The following is a 14,220-nucleotide window of genomic DNA, read 5'->3' on the forward strand; positions in this document are numbered from 1 at the left end:
GACATTCGTTTACTTTATGGGTCGTGATCGAGCTCTCACATTTATGACTTGCACCGCTCACGAGAAATTAGACCTGAACGTAACCTGTTTTTTTTTCACTTTTTTTTTAAAAAAAACATTTCACTTTCATACACCGAAGCCATTTCCAGTACAGGCCATTTCCCTCGATGATGCACATTGCAATCGGCACCGCTCTGATCCTTCTCTTCGCGGAGAGGATCGCTGCAGTGGCTCTTGGGCCACGCGCCGCCGCGACGACGTCCTTTCCAGGACCTTGGATCACCGTCGACGCCGCCGGCCATGTCGCGACCGTGACGCCCTCGCTGAGCGGCCCGTCCACCGTCTCACCGCCGCCCAGCGTGCTCACGCAGCCGACGCCGTTCGTCCTGTCCCTCAACGGCCACGCCACTACGACGACGGCGGCGCCGCCGGTCGCCAGCGCCACGGGACCAGGCACCGCGGGCGCCTTTATGGCCTGCCACGTCGGCGAGAGCCTGGTGGCCGACGCCCACGCGCCCTTTTGCCAGCCGCGCGCCGGCAGCCAGATCGCCACCAACCACACCTACTACGTCGTTTGGGACCCATCCGGGTTCGCGGCCAACCAGACGGTCGAGGTGCAGAGCGCGTACGCCAGCGTCGACACCAACGCGCGCGGCGAGGGCTTCTCGTCGGCGCCGCTGGCGGCCACCAGCGGATTCTACGCCTGGACGGTGCCGAGCGCACTGGTCACCCTGTACGGCGGCGCGGCGGGCCACGTCAACGTGACGCTCGCGCTGGCCTACAACAGCTCGACGTCCAACAGCCTCCTCCGCCTCGCCGGGCCCAGCGTCTTGGTGACAAACCATGTTGTGCTCCCGCACCAGCACCGGCACCACGTGGGCACCGTCGCCATTGCCGTGCCCGTGATCATTGGTGCCGCCGTCTTGGCCCTGCTGGGCTTCTGCGTGTGGTCGTACCGGCACCACGGCCACCTTCCGTGCATCGGCGGCTTTGTGTCACGGCGCACATCGTCCTTTTCGGCCAAGGGCTACGGCGCGCGGCAGAGCTACGGACAGCGGACGGGCGCCGCTGGCCATTTTGGGCCGCCGCAGGGGCCATACGGTCCCGGTCTGCAGGGTCCAGTGCATGTGCCGCCACCGCTGCCGGACAGCAACTATGGTGCTGGGCCGATCCACGCGACGCCCACGGGGAGGAGCAATGTGTTCCGGGACGAACTGAAGCGGCAGGAGGATGTGCGGTTCTGATAGTTCTGGATTGCCGTTTTGATTTCATTTTGTGTGCTATCTTCCTTCTAGGCTTCACAACTGTTGCTTGTATTCTTGTCTCTCTTTATGCTTTTCTGGCGTGCTTTAATGAGATTTCCGAACATTGTTGCATATAGTTACCAATTCGTGTGTCCACCATCGTTAACTCCTTAAAAAGAAATCGGCCCTCTAACTTGACTGACAATATATCGCCGTCACAACAAAGATAAGACGAGATCGATCCAGGAAAGTATTGAACCTGAAATGTCTTGGTTCGTAGCCAAGCACGTTGCTATTTTGCCACTGGACCCGTCTGTGGAATGGTCTCAGTTGTTGGCTGTAAGACCAGCGGGCTGGAAAAGGAGGTTTGTGTGCCGCCCAAAGGCCGGGCATAATCACCACAATGGCAGCGCCAATGGCACATAACAATATGTGTGCCCTCCAAGAGGGACGACAACGGCCACGGCATGTTCGCATATCAGAACGAGTAAACACGGATTAAATTTATTCAAATATACATCAGGCCACTATACCACCCGGAAACCCTCACTGGGAATTTCCTTCTAGGGACGTGCACCTGTGCCGTCTCTGCTCCAACCTGCTTAGTCGATGTGCCATCGTGTGCTCCCCTGTACCCGCAGTGCTTCCAGCACCGGCACAGAGCCCTCATCTGGGAATATCTCACAAGAAGAGTTACAATTGAGTGCGTCTCAAGAAGTCGCAACTAAATAAAACTTACCAAGCCGGTGTCTATGCATTCTTGGACAACAACTGCCATGGTCCGCTCCACGAAGATTTGGACCTCACGTCTTGGAAGTAGGATGCGACAAAGGCATCGGCCTTCATGGACCCATTTTGAAGCCTCCAAAATAATCATAGCTCGTCATCCAGAGCACAAAAAAGAGTATTTGATTTGTGCATTGAATCGAATTTGCCCCTAGCCGTCAAGCCGCAAGATTTCAAATAAAGTACAAAATAGTACAGAAATACAAAACAACAAGGCCTTGCCTGACCTTCTTTTCTCACGTTCGCTTGTCTTCCTACAAGCATTATCTAGCCACATTTTACAGCACAACGACAGTCCAAGACTCTGGCGCCGTGAACGCCAGTTCACCACGCCGGCGCATGCTTTCTGGATCGACCAGCAGCTGGAAGCCAACAAATCCCGCGCCGAGACCAAATACACGAATGATCATGTAAACATTCTCGAGCGCATGATGGCCGTCTAGACCATCAGGAGAACAGTTTTGCATCTGTGGGGAAGAAGGTTAGCTTCGTTTTCTTCGCCGTCTGACTCGGCAACGGAACTCACTCGCGTGTATTGATGGTTGCTCATATAGAACGGCGTGGCAACGGCGGCGTTGACGGTTGTCTTGACCTCGATGAAGTATCGTGGTCGGGCAGACGCCCATACCTCGTGCGCGAGGTAGCCCTTGTCCATGAGTAAGGCGGTGAGAGTGCCATCGACATCCTCGTAGGTGATGTCGGCTGTTTCTTGACCAACCCAGTTTTGAATGTCCGCGTACAACGGATGGCTGCGGGCGTAGCCCCGGATGGTGCTCTGCCAGTTTTGCAAAGAGAATCCTGGCAAGACACCGTCCCCCATATGAGACAAAAGCGCGTAGACCTAATTTGGTGAGATAAAAGAGAGAAAAAGATTAGCTGCCTGGTCCTGGTCCTCCCGTGACACACATGCACCTTGTACTCACAAATAACTCGCCAGCGGCGCCAATTTGTTTGTATTTCTCGTCCAGGGAGGCATGCTGGAGCCATCGGTTGCCGCGTTGCGCGCCCGTGCTTTGTATGGTGGACATGGAGACATTGCCACGCGACGGAATGCTTGCCTGTGTCGCCGCTTGCACGACAAGGTCGAGGAGCACAGAGTAGCTGTTGTCAGGAGCCTGTGACACGGGTGACGCCGAATCTGTCGAGACATGGGTGCGAGCGAAAAGTGATGAAAGGTACAGCTCTCCATCATCCGTGACTGTCGTTGATATCGTCACTATCGACGCTGTCGTGGCCGTCGTGGGTGATGCAAAAGTAATTGAGTCGGGTGTCATCCCGCTGCCGTGAGCCTCTGCTTGTCCGCTAAAGGTAAAGGGCGTGTTCGATCTCGAGGAGATTATCTCCTCCTCGTTACTATGAAACGTCGCCACGCGCTGCTGCGGAACAGACGCAAGCGAAATCGATCGAGTTGTCACAGCCACCTCATCCACTTGCAGTGGTCTCCCCGGCTCCTCGACAGATGATCTCCCCGGCGCCTCGATGGATGATCTCCCCGGCTCCTCGACAGATGATCTCGCCGGCGCCTCGACAGATGATCTCCCCGGCGCCTCGATGGATGATCTCCCCGGCGCCTCGATGGATGATCTCCCCGGCGCCTCGATGGATGATCTCCCCGGCGCCTCGATGGATGTTTGCGGGGCAACAACTTCCTCATCCTCATCGTCGTCTTCTCCCTCAGGGACAGAGGCTAGCTTGATACCATGGTGATCTAGGATCACATTCATGGCAACACATTTTGCGCACAAAACTGCCTGGGCGGCAAAGATCATGTCTGAGCCGATCGTGGTCATTGGATTGGCCATCATCCATAGGCAAATGCTTTTTGGCAACGTTGCATTGAAACATAGCTCCTGCGTGGTCTCGTCTCGTGGCACATAGAACTTGACTGACGTGTCATCGTCTTGGATGTGGAATGTTGCGGCGGCTCGTTCGACCTTCAGGACTTTTCCATCTTGGTCCAGGTGTAGCTCAGACGTGATGCGGTCTGTTTCGATTGTCTCGGCGTGTCGAAGGAGCGTATAGAATGACTTTTCTCGGCTACCGTATACCCGGGGACTGTTGTATGCCACGGCCAGACTTTAAAATAGGGCAATCGTTAGTAGTTGTTCCTTTTTTCGTACTTATCGATAGACACGGTAAAATAGGGGAATATACCTAAGGAGAGCGCGAGCCTTTCGGCGGATATCGCGATCTCTACACGAAATAGGCCGTTTATCATCTCCTACAACGCAGGAGTTCTCCCTAACCATTTTCGACAGGTACTTGTGCCCAAGTCCCACCCACGCGATGAACGGTTGCAAGGAGCGGACCTCGCCCATGTCAAAATCAAACAACTTGACTTGTCCGGCAAACTCGTCTGCGAGTGACTGGCGATTCACAAGAAAGAAGCTGTCGGTTCCTTGACAAAGCTGCACAGTACCGCCAGGGAGGCGGACGGGAAACACTTGCTTTTCAAATACATTGGTCGCGACCATTTCTCTTGCATCTGCGTCCTGAACTAACAAGGAGTTGAATGCATGGATGGTCTGCTTTGTGTCTTCGACAGACAGAAGGGGCCCCGTTAGCTTGTCATAGACCATCTTGACCGTCATTGTCCGCATGCCGAGACAATCCATAAAGAAACTCTTCAAGTCTGGGTAAATGACGCTGAGAGTGACCTTGCCGCGGATCTTCGTGGCGCTTGTCCATAAACACTGGTTGGGTGTGTACCAGCCGCCGTCGTCGGGATCGTCTTCGCTGGAGACGTAAATCAGCCCCCACCTTTTGAATTCGTCTTTGAGCTCACTGTTTTTATCATGGTGTTTGGTCCTTGTCAGAATTGCGTATCAAAGGTTTCTACATTCCACTTTGCCATCACCGCGTCTGCACGTACCTCAGCTCGTCTTCATCGAGACTCTCCAGACATTCGGAAAGACGAGTGTACAGTTCCTTAGCCTTGTAAAGGTCATGTATGTCATTGTCATGCATATAGACAATCTCGGACTGCAAGTCACGCCAGTATGCGTCCCGGATTTGCAGTGTTGTGGAGAAGAAATTCTGCAGATTGGAGCGCTCTTGTACGAACAGGTCCGGGAAGCTACTTTGACAGCGTCTGGCGATAGAACCCTTGTTGATCATGTCGACCGGTGACTCCCAGACGCAATCTTCAGGACAGGACCATGTTGCACATGCAGAATCCGTGTGGCCGGTGAAGATTAACTCGTCCGAATTGAAAGCGAGCCTGAAATCACGATTCCATATTAGTGGATCAGTTTATGAGCAATCGTTCTATCTTTGCTTTCCCGATGTGGATGCATCTTTGCGCCAAAAAAAAAAGGCACTTACCTGATCTGTTCGATTAGTCCATCTTCTGGACTGGCAGCTTGCACCTCGGCCTGGATACGAACGTAAAGCTCGTATATACGCCTAGGATTGACAATGTCCTCCGCAAAAGTATGCTTCTTTATGTATCTCAGGATATCAAGCAGAAACGATAGTGTTGTGCAGTGGTAACCGAGTCCAAAAGCTTTGCCCAGTGCCGCCCAACTGGAGAGAAACACCTCGTCGTCGGTAATCTCACTCTCTAGCTGCAACCACGGAAAGAACTCGTCGACCAGGAACCGTTCGGACAGCTTTTTGAGACTCCCGAGTGGAAAGTAGGTCGAACCGAGGCGGACCTTCTTTCCTTCCTGGCAGAGGACCTCGAGATTGGCGATCTCCCCGGTGATGAGCTTTTTGTCCGAGGATGGCAATACGACGCCTCCCCACGTTCTCTGCAAAAAGCCGAGAAACTTTTCGGGTCGGTGTTCGGCAATATAGTTGCCAATGGGAGACAGAGCCTTCCCATCCGTATGGATCAGGCGTAGGTCTCGACGCACTCCGTGGAATATGTGGAGCCAGTCTTTGAAAGTCGGACTTGTCGGTGTCGGAAGGCTTAGTACATCCTTGAAGTACACGTCGGCCATGACGAAAAGGGGCTCGAATCCCGGTGCATCGTTGTCGGACGAAAGCAAAATCTCCACTCCGTAAGGTGTGCCATCTGCAATGTACATATCGACATCGGTGTTGCACGATTTTTTGAGGTGTCCCTTACGCGGACCAATGGACAGCCTGTTGTAGTCGTAGGGACTGCTCACCAGATGGTGTGTTAGATAAAGAAAGTGGGTGTGCTGGACGAGGTCTGTCCACTGGATACTGCTGGTGCCGAGGTTTTGGTGTTCCTTGAAAATTGCCTCGCGGACAGTCTTGACCGGCGCAGCACGGGCTCCCAGTTTGTTAAAGAGGCGCTCCCTTGAAACGTTGGCAAAGGCAGTGGCATCCACCACGGCCAGGTTCACTCGCGGGGGAATGACCAAGCTGGTGCCCTCGGGTTGTGGACAGTACACAGGCCCGGGGCTGGCCGACACCCAGCTCCCGTCCCGCAGAGGGAATAGCTGCAGTTGCTGCACGGCCTCACGGACTTCTTCTGATTCTGAGTCGGATAACGCGTACAGGAGGTCCGCCACGCGCATGTGCCAGTCCTCGTCGTCGGTCGATTTCATCACCGAAGCGTCTGAAGCCAAGTCATGCTCCACGCGCTCGACCCACTCCCAGTTTGACACTGTAGTAAGACCGTAATCTTCCAGCAGGATTAGGTCCTTGTGCTGGTATTCTTGCGACAATAACGGCATGGTGCAATGTCGGGGACGAGGGGCGCTCCGTCGCTATCGAGCATACTGGGTAAGAGACGGCGCGAGTCACCAATTGACAGCAGAGGCTGGGAGGCGTCCTGGGACTGCAGGATGGCCATTCGTCCCAAGCGGCTACGGATGTCTTGGATGACACTTTTCCAAAATCCGTCCCAGGGATAGTCGCTATCACGCGGAAGGTATCGCATCCACTGATACCGAAGTGTGGCGTGGGTAGAGAACTGGCTAACTGCCATGATGAAAGCTTCTGCGATGCCGCGAGCAAGGCCATGGTTCCTGTCCGATGTGACAACGATGTCTTCTCGGTTGGCCTGTGTGACGAAATCGGCGTGGATCAGGAACTGTTTGTCGGGGTAGTAAATCGCCGTCAGTAAGTGTATTGTACCTATGGACCCTTTTGGGGGGGAAAGTGAGAGACTGAACTTACCTTGAAACCCATTATCTTGACGGGCAAGAACGCAAAAATGTACTCGTTTTGTAGGACCGGCTCGGAGTGTGTATCAATAGGAAAGCCAAGAACCACCACACCGTCTGTGGTAGTTTGTGCCTCGCTATCCAAGTCCTTGCGGTTTTCATTCGGGGCGAGATCCCTGACAATGTGTTTAATCATAACATAGCTCTTAACAACGTCGGTGACTTGCTCCGTGTTCTGGTTGTCGAACGTTGTCACGGATTTCTTCACAGTGGTTTGGTGCCGCAAACGATCAATGGAAAAGGTGGTGGTGGACTGCAGATTCTCCTCAGAGTCGTAAAAGGAGACTTTGATTTCCTGGAGCTTCTTCATAAACAGCAGAATGGAGTCGTGGATGTTGTAAAACTGTTCGTGGATGATCTCCTGTCTCCTAACAGCGTCACCAAGCTGCCCATCGCTTCGTAGTGTCAACGTGATGTGGCTGAGCTGGGCATCGAGCGTCTCGTTATAGTCAGTCCAGATCGGTGTCATCATGCCCAGCCCCGAGTCTCCCTTGGGGTATTTGAAACGAAACGAGTAGTCACCCGACTGGATGTGCACCTCTTCCGCGGCCATGAAAACCGACTTAAAGCCAATGCCTTTTTCCCCGGTGTAGCCCACATCACCAGCCAACTGGTTTTTTGTCTTCTTCTTGGAGCTCTGGCCGACGCTGCAGATGGCCGAGACATTCTCTTCTGTAAAGCCGTTCTCGTTACACGAAGCCACGATCCGGTCCGGGTAAATGTGAAAGGCCACGCTCGGTGGGCCGCGGTCGCTGTCGTAGTGGTTGTCGTCGTAGTTCTGTAGCAACTCAAAGACAAACTTTGCGCTGCTCGAATAGAGATTCTGGGCGAGTCTGCCATTGTGTCAGTCAATGCACTGTCCTGATCTGACCCATACTCTGATGTTATGTACATACGTTTTAACGGACGTGGCAGCTTGGTGCTTCAAATTGCTCACGGCGTCCAAGATGATGTTGCACGATTTTTCGGACAGTGAATGTTGCATCTCTGCAAGTACTTCGTCCGGGATGTATCCGTTCTTCTTCCCCATCTCCAGCACGATCTGTTTGGCCACATCACGACCCGTCATGGTGGCCATTTTTGTCATGGGCGACTTGGAAAGTGAATTCTAGAAACATAAAAGTAAAATGTGTAGTGTTGGGAATTGGCTGCTTTCTGAGTGTTCACGTCATATAACTGATATAACTGTGAGATTGTTAGAACTGAAGACTCATGTAGCGATATTCTTTGAGAGAAATGCTAGACAAATATGAAGGTCTGATGAAAAGGGATAAAAAAAACCCATAAAAAAAGAGGATAACGACTTTACGATATTAGAAAGCGAATATTTGTGATACATGCACGACGTACCCACGCAATCCAATCTTCAACACAACAAAATAATGGGAGCCTTAAGGCGTCTTGAACGAGCGAGAGTAGTATTTCTACTCCGCTGCACACTTTTTCTTTCGACGGCTGGAATAAAAGGTGGTGTTCCTTTCAGGGGTAATCACGATGCAGGATTTCGGTATTGCCGCCTAGCGACTGTCCTGTTGGTGTTTGGAATTTGGTGTGTGTGGGTGGGGTCACGTCCACGGTCGGCCAAGACACGGCCTCTGGGGCTATGTTTTGTTTCGAATGCCTGCGCAATATCGGGATGGATGCTGTCACATTTCAATAGATCAAAAGGTAAACGACATATTTCCCAGTCTTGGGGCTGTCGCTCTATTGACCTTGAACTGAAGAAGGGACAATCACAATGCCAATGTGCAATGTTAATAGTCGAAGATTGCTACGTTTCGCACCTTCAGCCTGGTAACTGGCTACGTATAAATACACGGAGTGCTCCTAGGACTGCTTTTACTTGCCATGGGGAAATACACATGGGGAAATACAATCGACAGCTGTCTGGTCACTTACGTTGGGGGTGGCTTTTCAAAGCAACAGTCGCCCAAGTCCGTATTACCGCTCGGCCGTACGGACGTCAGAGTTGATATTATCAGCTGCCCCTGCATTGCCGTCGTTTAAAAACAAAACCCCGCCTGCCATCCCAAAATTGCGATGTGACACTGATTTTCAGCTCCTGGGATCCAATCAACAAGCGCACTCTTTTCTGCGGAGAAATACAGGGCTCTTTTCCGTGCGGTCTGTGATGGTCAGCGTTGATCCTGGATCAAAGCTCTTCGGGACCACCCGCTAGGTTAGCTTCCCTGAATCCCAGTTGTAAATCAAGCCTTGCAAAACGCCACCATGCTTTCTTCAGTGTCGGATAGAGCACGGAGTAAGGCGGAGAAGAAGTCAGACAGATACGACGTACTGCTTTTGGAAAGCCTTTACAGGGCAGAATGTAGGAGTATTTTACATGTCGCTAATTTTTTTTCTCCTTTCAAAGGTGACCACACGTTGGGTAGTATTAGAAAAAAAAAAAAAAAAAATTCTAAAAAAAAATTCTAATCAGGACACATTCTGCGCCGTAGCTACACACTTCTTTTCTGCGCGCGCAAGGTTTCTCGTTTGCAAACGGAGGGCGGCTCCGTAATTACACGTATAAGTATTGACAAGAAAGAATCGTATACAACATTGCCACCTTACAAAGACATTACTTGTTAGGACCTGTTTACGGCTTATTCCTCTAAAGAGCCTTTCTTCATTTTAGGTCCCTGGTTACTACGAATGTAGACAAGGTCACTTTAAATCTGTATGGCTCTATCTGTGCACGCTGTGCAAGCCTGTGCTTGGCCGTCAAAAACGGTCATGATTTGTAGGGAATGGGATGAGGCTTTCGGGTGGTTCAGCACACAGACTACCGACCAACACAACATTTATTGAAGGCACCCTGTATCGCCGTTGTCGCCTACTACATCTAGTATACATACACAAAGTTGGGGTTCTCTCTGTCGGTCAAGTCGCCAATGGCCGTCTCGTTAAGTCCAGGAACGGTGGAGGCGCCCTCATTGCCATTCTCAGCAGCGGTCTGGAGCGCCGCCCGCTGGCGCTGCTTGCGCTTGTTCTCGTAGATGAAGGAGTAGCGAAAGACAAAGAAGAGGAGGAGCTCGATGATGTTGGTCACCAGCAGGGAGCCAATGCCGAGGGCGTACTTGGGCGCCTGGTCGGCCTTGTAGAAGAAGGGGCTCGAAATGGAGCCGATGCAGGAACCGAGCCAGATGATGCCGGAGACAATCATCTTCTTGGACTGGCCGCCCGTGTTGCTGGTGACGAGGGAGAGACAGATGACAAAGGAGGCCTGGTACGAGCCGGTGAGGTAGCTGGTGTTGTGTTGTTAGCGTCAGGTCGTCACATACTGGGTACAGGGGACGAGTGGCATACAAGCAGATGAGACGGCCCACATAGGCGTCGTCCGGGGCGAGCAGAAAGCCCAGGGCGCCGGCGATGGTGGGCAGCATAAAGACGGCACAGACGAGCGTGCGGCTGTTGGGCGGCATGTAGTGGTTGGCCAGGGCCCCCAGCAGGATCCAGACGACGACGGTAACGCCCTGCGGGATGCCCAGCAGGGCCGTGTGCAGCGTGTCGAAGCCGAGGCCCTGGATGACGAGCGTCGAGAAGTTGGAGATGCCGCCGTTGGGCACGGCCGAGACGAAGCCCAGCAGGAAAAACAGCCACGTCTTGTAGTCCAGCAGGGCCTCGCGGATGTGGCGCCAGTTGACCCGCGTCTGCTCAAAGGTCGACTGGTTCCGGCGCATGCGGGCAATCAGCAGCAGCGACTCGTCGTGCGAGAAGCCGCGGAACTGCCCCGGGGCGTTGGGCAGCAGGACGAACAGGGCCAGGCCCCAGGCGGCGCAGAGGGCGCCGACAATCAGAAACTCGTAGCGCCACGACGCCAGGTGGCCCCGGATCTGGCCGATGCCGTAGCCCAGGATGCCGCCGCCGGCGACGCCCAGGCCGTTCCACAGGTACCAGGCCGAGATGCGCCAGGGCTGCTCGTCCTTGGTATAGAACATGGACGTGAAGAGCATAAAGGCCGGGTCGGCAATGGCCTCAAAGGCGCCCGAGATGACGCGCAGGACGGCCAGCGAGGCAAAGCTGTTCACGGCGGCCTGGACCATCAGAAAGACGCCCCACAGAAAGATGTTGAGGGCCAGGTAGTAGGCGGGCGGCGACCGCTGCAGCAGCAGGTTCGAGGGGATGGACCAGACGAGCCAGCCAAAGTAGAAGACGCTGGACAGCCACGAGTACTCGTCGCCGACCAGATGCAGGTCCGTCTTGATGCCGAAGATGGCGGCATACGACAGCGTGGTCTTGTCGACGTAGTAGAAGAAGTAGCACACGCCCAGGATCCAGAGCACGCGGCGGTCGAGCTTGCGCACGAGCTTCTTCTCGTCGGCCGGGTCGATGGCGGCATCATTGGGGTAGCGGGCCAGAGCCTCTTGGTACAAGGCGTTGTCCCGCCGGTCGTTGACGCCGGCACGGCCACCGATAGCCGTGAGAGAGGTGTCGCGGTCCTTGGCCTCGATGTCCGGCTTGAGGCCGTCGTCTTCGACATGGTCGGGCAGCACAGCCATGTCCTTGTCTTCATTCATGGCGAGTGCGGTGTGCGGTATGTGGAGAGAGTATAAGGAAGTTGGTGAAGGGGACAACCTGAAGGAAAGAAACACGGGAGAGAGATACGACAGGAATGAAAAGGGAATGGGGAATACTGAGACGCCCAGCGTGGATATGGTGCAGTGAAAGACGGTGATCTTATGATGGTGAGGATGTACGTCCATTTATGTGCGACCCTCGTCACTGGTCTGCGCTGAGCATCAAGGTCAAGGTCTCCCCGGGGATTGCATGGTACTGCACCGTCGCTCGACTTTGACAGAATGCCAATGGAGGCAACGGAGAAATGAGATCGAATCCCCAGATTTCCAGTACCCCTCCCGCTATCTCCAGGTTTGTTCTTGGTCGTCTGGATGGTAAGTGTGGGGATCGAGATCCGGGGTGAACGTGAACGAAGGAAGACGAGGAGGAAGAAGGACAGAGATAGTCTAGGGTCTCGAGAGCAAAAAATGATGGCGTTGTCAGATTGGCCTAGTGAAGTTGAGGCTAACAGAAGACGTGCAACGGGCACGCAAGTTGACAAAGATAATGCCGTAATGCCGAAAGGTGTAGTTCGATTGGTCGGCGTAAAATGTGGAGAACAACGCCTCTTGGCCTTGGAATATCATCCCAGACGATGCCGGCTTTGGCACGCATGTACTGTCCGAATCGCCGGTCCACGATTTATGATTGGTTGAGAGGTGCATCAATGGAGACAAGGAATGTACCGTGAGTCCAGGAATATACCGTGAGTCCAGGAATATACCGTGAGTGAGGGTCCAGTGTCAATTACCGGGTGGGGACAAAGAGTACGGAGAACGAGCTGGAGAGTGGTCAATGGACGGAATATGGGAGACATAACAGAACATGCCACGAGGAGACCAATCGAGACGCGCTTCGGACGGGAATAGAACGAGCTGCCGGAGTCGGAGGGTTGCGTTTATTTACCTCTTTGTGTGATCTCTTAAATAGAGACCCCCAGGCTCGTGGACACCTCACCAAGGTGATCGTTATGACTATCCTCACATTTCTATCTCTAGTCCGTACGTCACATACAATCCACTCTCACACACAATGGCAGAGCAGACCAATGGCCACACCAACGGCATCCGCCCACCCATTGACGACGTCCGCATCGAGGCAGTGGAAACGTTTGGTGAGTACGATTCGTCTTTGTAATGTTAGTTGTCACTCACTGACAACTAGACCTCCGCTTCCCGACCTCGCTGGACGCCTCCGGCTCCGACGCCATGAACCCCGCGGGCGACTACAGCGCGGCCCATGTGCAGCTCAAGACCAACCACCCCGGTCTGGTCGGGCACGGCATTGCCTTCACCATAGGCCGCGGCAACGATCTGGTCACGGCGGCCGCCGGGATGGTCGGCGAGCGGCTGGTCGGCAAGACGCTGGGTGCGCTCACGGCCGATATGGGCAAGACGTGGCGGTACCTGGTGGCAGACTCGCAGCTGCGTTGGGTCGGCCCCGAAAAGGGCGTTATCCACCTGGGCACGAGCAGCTGCGTGAATGCGCTGTGGGACTTGTGGGGGCGGTACCTGGGCAAGCCGGTGTGGCAGGTGGTCTGCGACATGTCGCCGGCGGAGTTTGTGCGGTGCATCGACTTCCGCTACATCGAGGACGCCCTCACGCCGGCGGAGGCGGAGGCCCTGCTGGTGGCGCAGGCGCCGACTAAGGCCGCACGCGTGGCCGACGCCAAGGCCAACCGCGCCGTGCCCGCGTACAGCACGCAGGCCGGCTGGCTGGGCTTCTCGGACGACCGCATGCGGCAGCGGCTGCGCGACAGCCTGGCGGCCGGCATCGACAAGTTCAAGCTCAAGGTGGGCGGCAACGCGGCGGACGACCTGCGGCGACTGCGGATCGCACGCGAGGTCATTGGCCCCGACCGCATGCTCATGGTCGACGCGAACCAGGTCTGGAGCGTGCCCGAGGCCATTGCCGCGGTGGCGCAGTTTGCGCCCTTCCGGCCGGCGTTTGTCGAGGAGCCGACCAGCCCCGACGACGTGCTCGGCCACGCCGCCATCCGCGCGGCCCTCAAGCCGCACGGCATCGGCGTCGCCACGGGCGAGCACGGCATGAACCGCGTGCTCTTCAAGCAGCTGCTGCAGGCCGGGGCCATTGACTACTGCCAGGTCGACGCGTGCCGCCTCGGCGGCGTCAACGAGGTGCTGGCCGTGCTGCTCCTGGCGAAGAAGTTTGGCGTCCCCGTCGTCCCCCACAGCGGCGGCATCGGCCTCACCGAGTACACGCAGCACCTGGCGCTGCTCAACTACGTCGCTGTCGCCGGCGAGAAGAGCCTGCTGGAGCACATCAATTCGTTTGCGCACGTGCTGCGGCACCCCGTGCAGCTGGACAACGGCTACTTTGTGACGCCTTGGGAGCCCGGCTACAGCGTCGAGTACACGCCCGAGGCCACTGCGGCGTACCAGTACCCGGCGGGCACCTTTTGGAACAGCAAAGAGGGGCTTGCTATCCGGAATGGCCCCAAGCGGTAGCTACATGTGGCGATGCGTGGTATA

The 14,220-nt window shown here is 54.9% G+C and overlaps 4 protein-coding genes and 1 non-coding gene across 5 annotated transcripts; 2 read left to right on the top strand and 3 right to left on the bottom strand.

Moving 5' to 3' along the window:
* Nucleotides 1-170: 170 nt before the first annotated feature.
* SPSK_03471 (uncharacterized protein) lies at nt 171-1,244 on the top strand (the record flags this gene model as incomplete). The annotated part of the gene is made up of 1 exon (XM_016730309.1): nt 171-1,244. One exon carries the CDS (start codon nt 171-173, stop codon nt 1,242-1,244), a length of 1,074 nt encoding a protein of 357 aa, XP_016584647.1.
* A 238-nt stretch (nt 1,245-1,482) lies between these two features.
* Nucleotides 1,483-1,554, bottom strand: SPSK_11291. Its single transcript has one exon. It is a non-coding gene; the product is annotated as a tRNA-Arg (tRNA).
* A 754-nt stretch (nt 1,555-2,308) lies between these two features.
* On the bottom strand, nt 2,309-8,249 carry SPSK_02918 (uncharacterized protein; the record flags this gene model as incomplete). Its single annotated transcript, XM_016729766.1, has 9 exons — nt 2,309-2,497; nt 2,557-2,871; nt 2,954-4,106; nt 4,185-4,814; nt 4,903-5,250; nt 5,355-6,660; nt 6,726-7,038; nt 7,125-8,004; nt 8,068-8,249. The coding sequence occupies 9 exons, from the start codon at nt 8,247-8,249 to the stop codon at nt 2,309-2,311; spliced, it is 5,316 nt and encodes a 1,771-aa protein (XP_016584648.1).
* Nucleotides 8,250-10,013: 1,764 nt separating this feature from the next.
* On the bottom strand, nt 10,014-11,688 carry SPSK_03257 (uncharacterized protein; the record flags this gene model as incomplete). The annotated part of the gene is made up of 2 exons (XM_016730097.1): nt 10,014-10,416; nt 10,478-11,688. The coding sequence occupies 2 exons, from the start codon at nt 11,686-11,688 to the stop codon at nt 10,014-10,016; spliced, it is 1,614 nt and encodes a 537-aa protein (XP_016584649.1).
* Nucleotides 11,689-12,760: 1,072 nt separating this feature from the next.
* SPSK_03340 (uncharacterized protein) lies at nt 12,761-14,196 on the top strand (the record flags this gene model as incomplete). Its single annotated transcript, XM_016730178.1, has 2 exons — nt 12,761-12,842; nt 12,893-14,196. 2 exons carry the CDS (start codon nt 12,761-12,763, stop codon nt 14,194-14,196), a joined length of 1,386 nt encoding a protein of 461 aa, XP_016584650.1.
* Between the last annotated feature and the right edge of the window lie 24 nt (nt 14,197-14,220).

This window comes from Sporothrix schenckii, assembly GCF_000961545.1.
Source record: "Sporothrix schenckii 1099-18 chromosome Unknown Cont47, whole genome shotgun sequence".
NCBI classification, from domain to species: Eukaryota; Fungi; Ascomycota; class Sordariomycetes; order Ophiostomatales; family Ophiostomataceae; genus Sporothrix; species Sporothrix schenckii.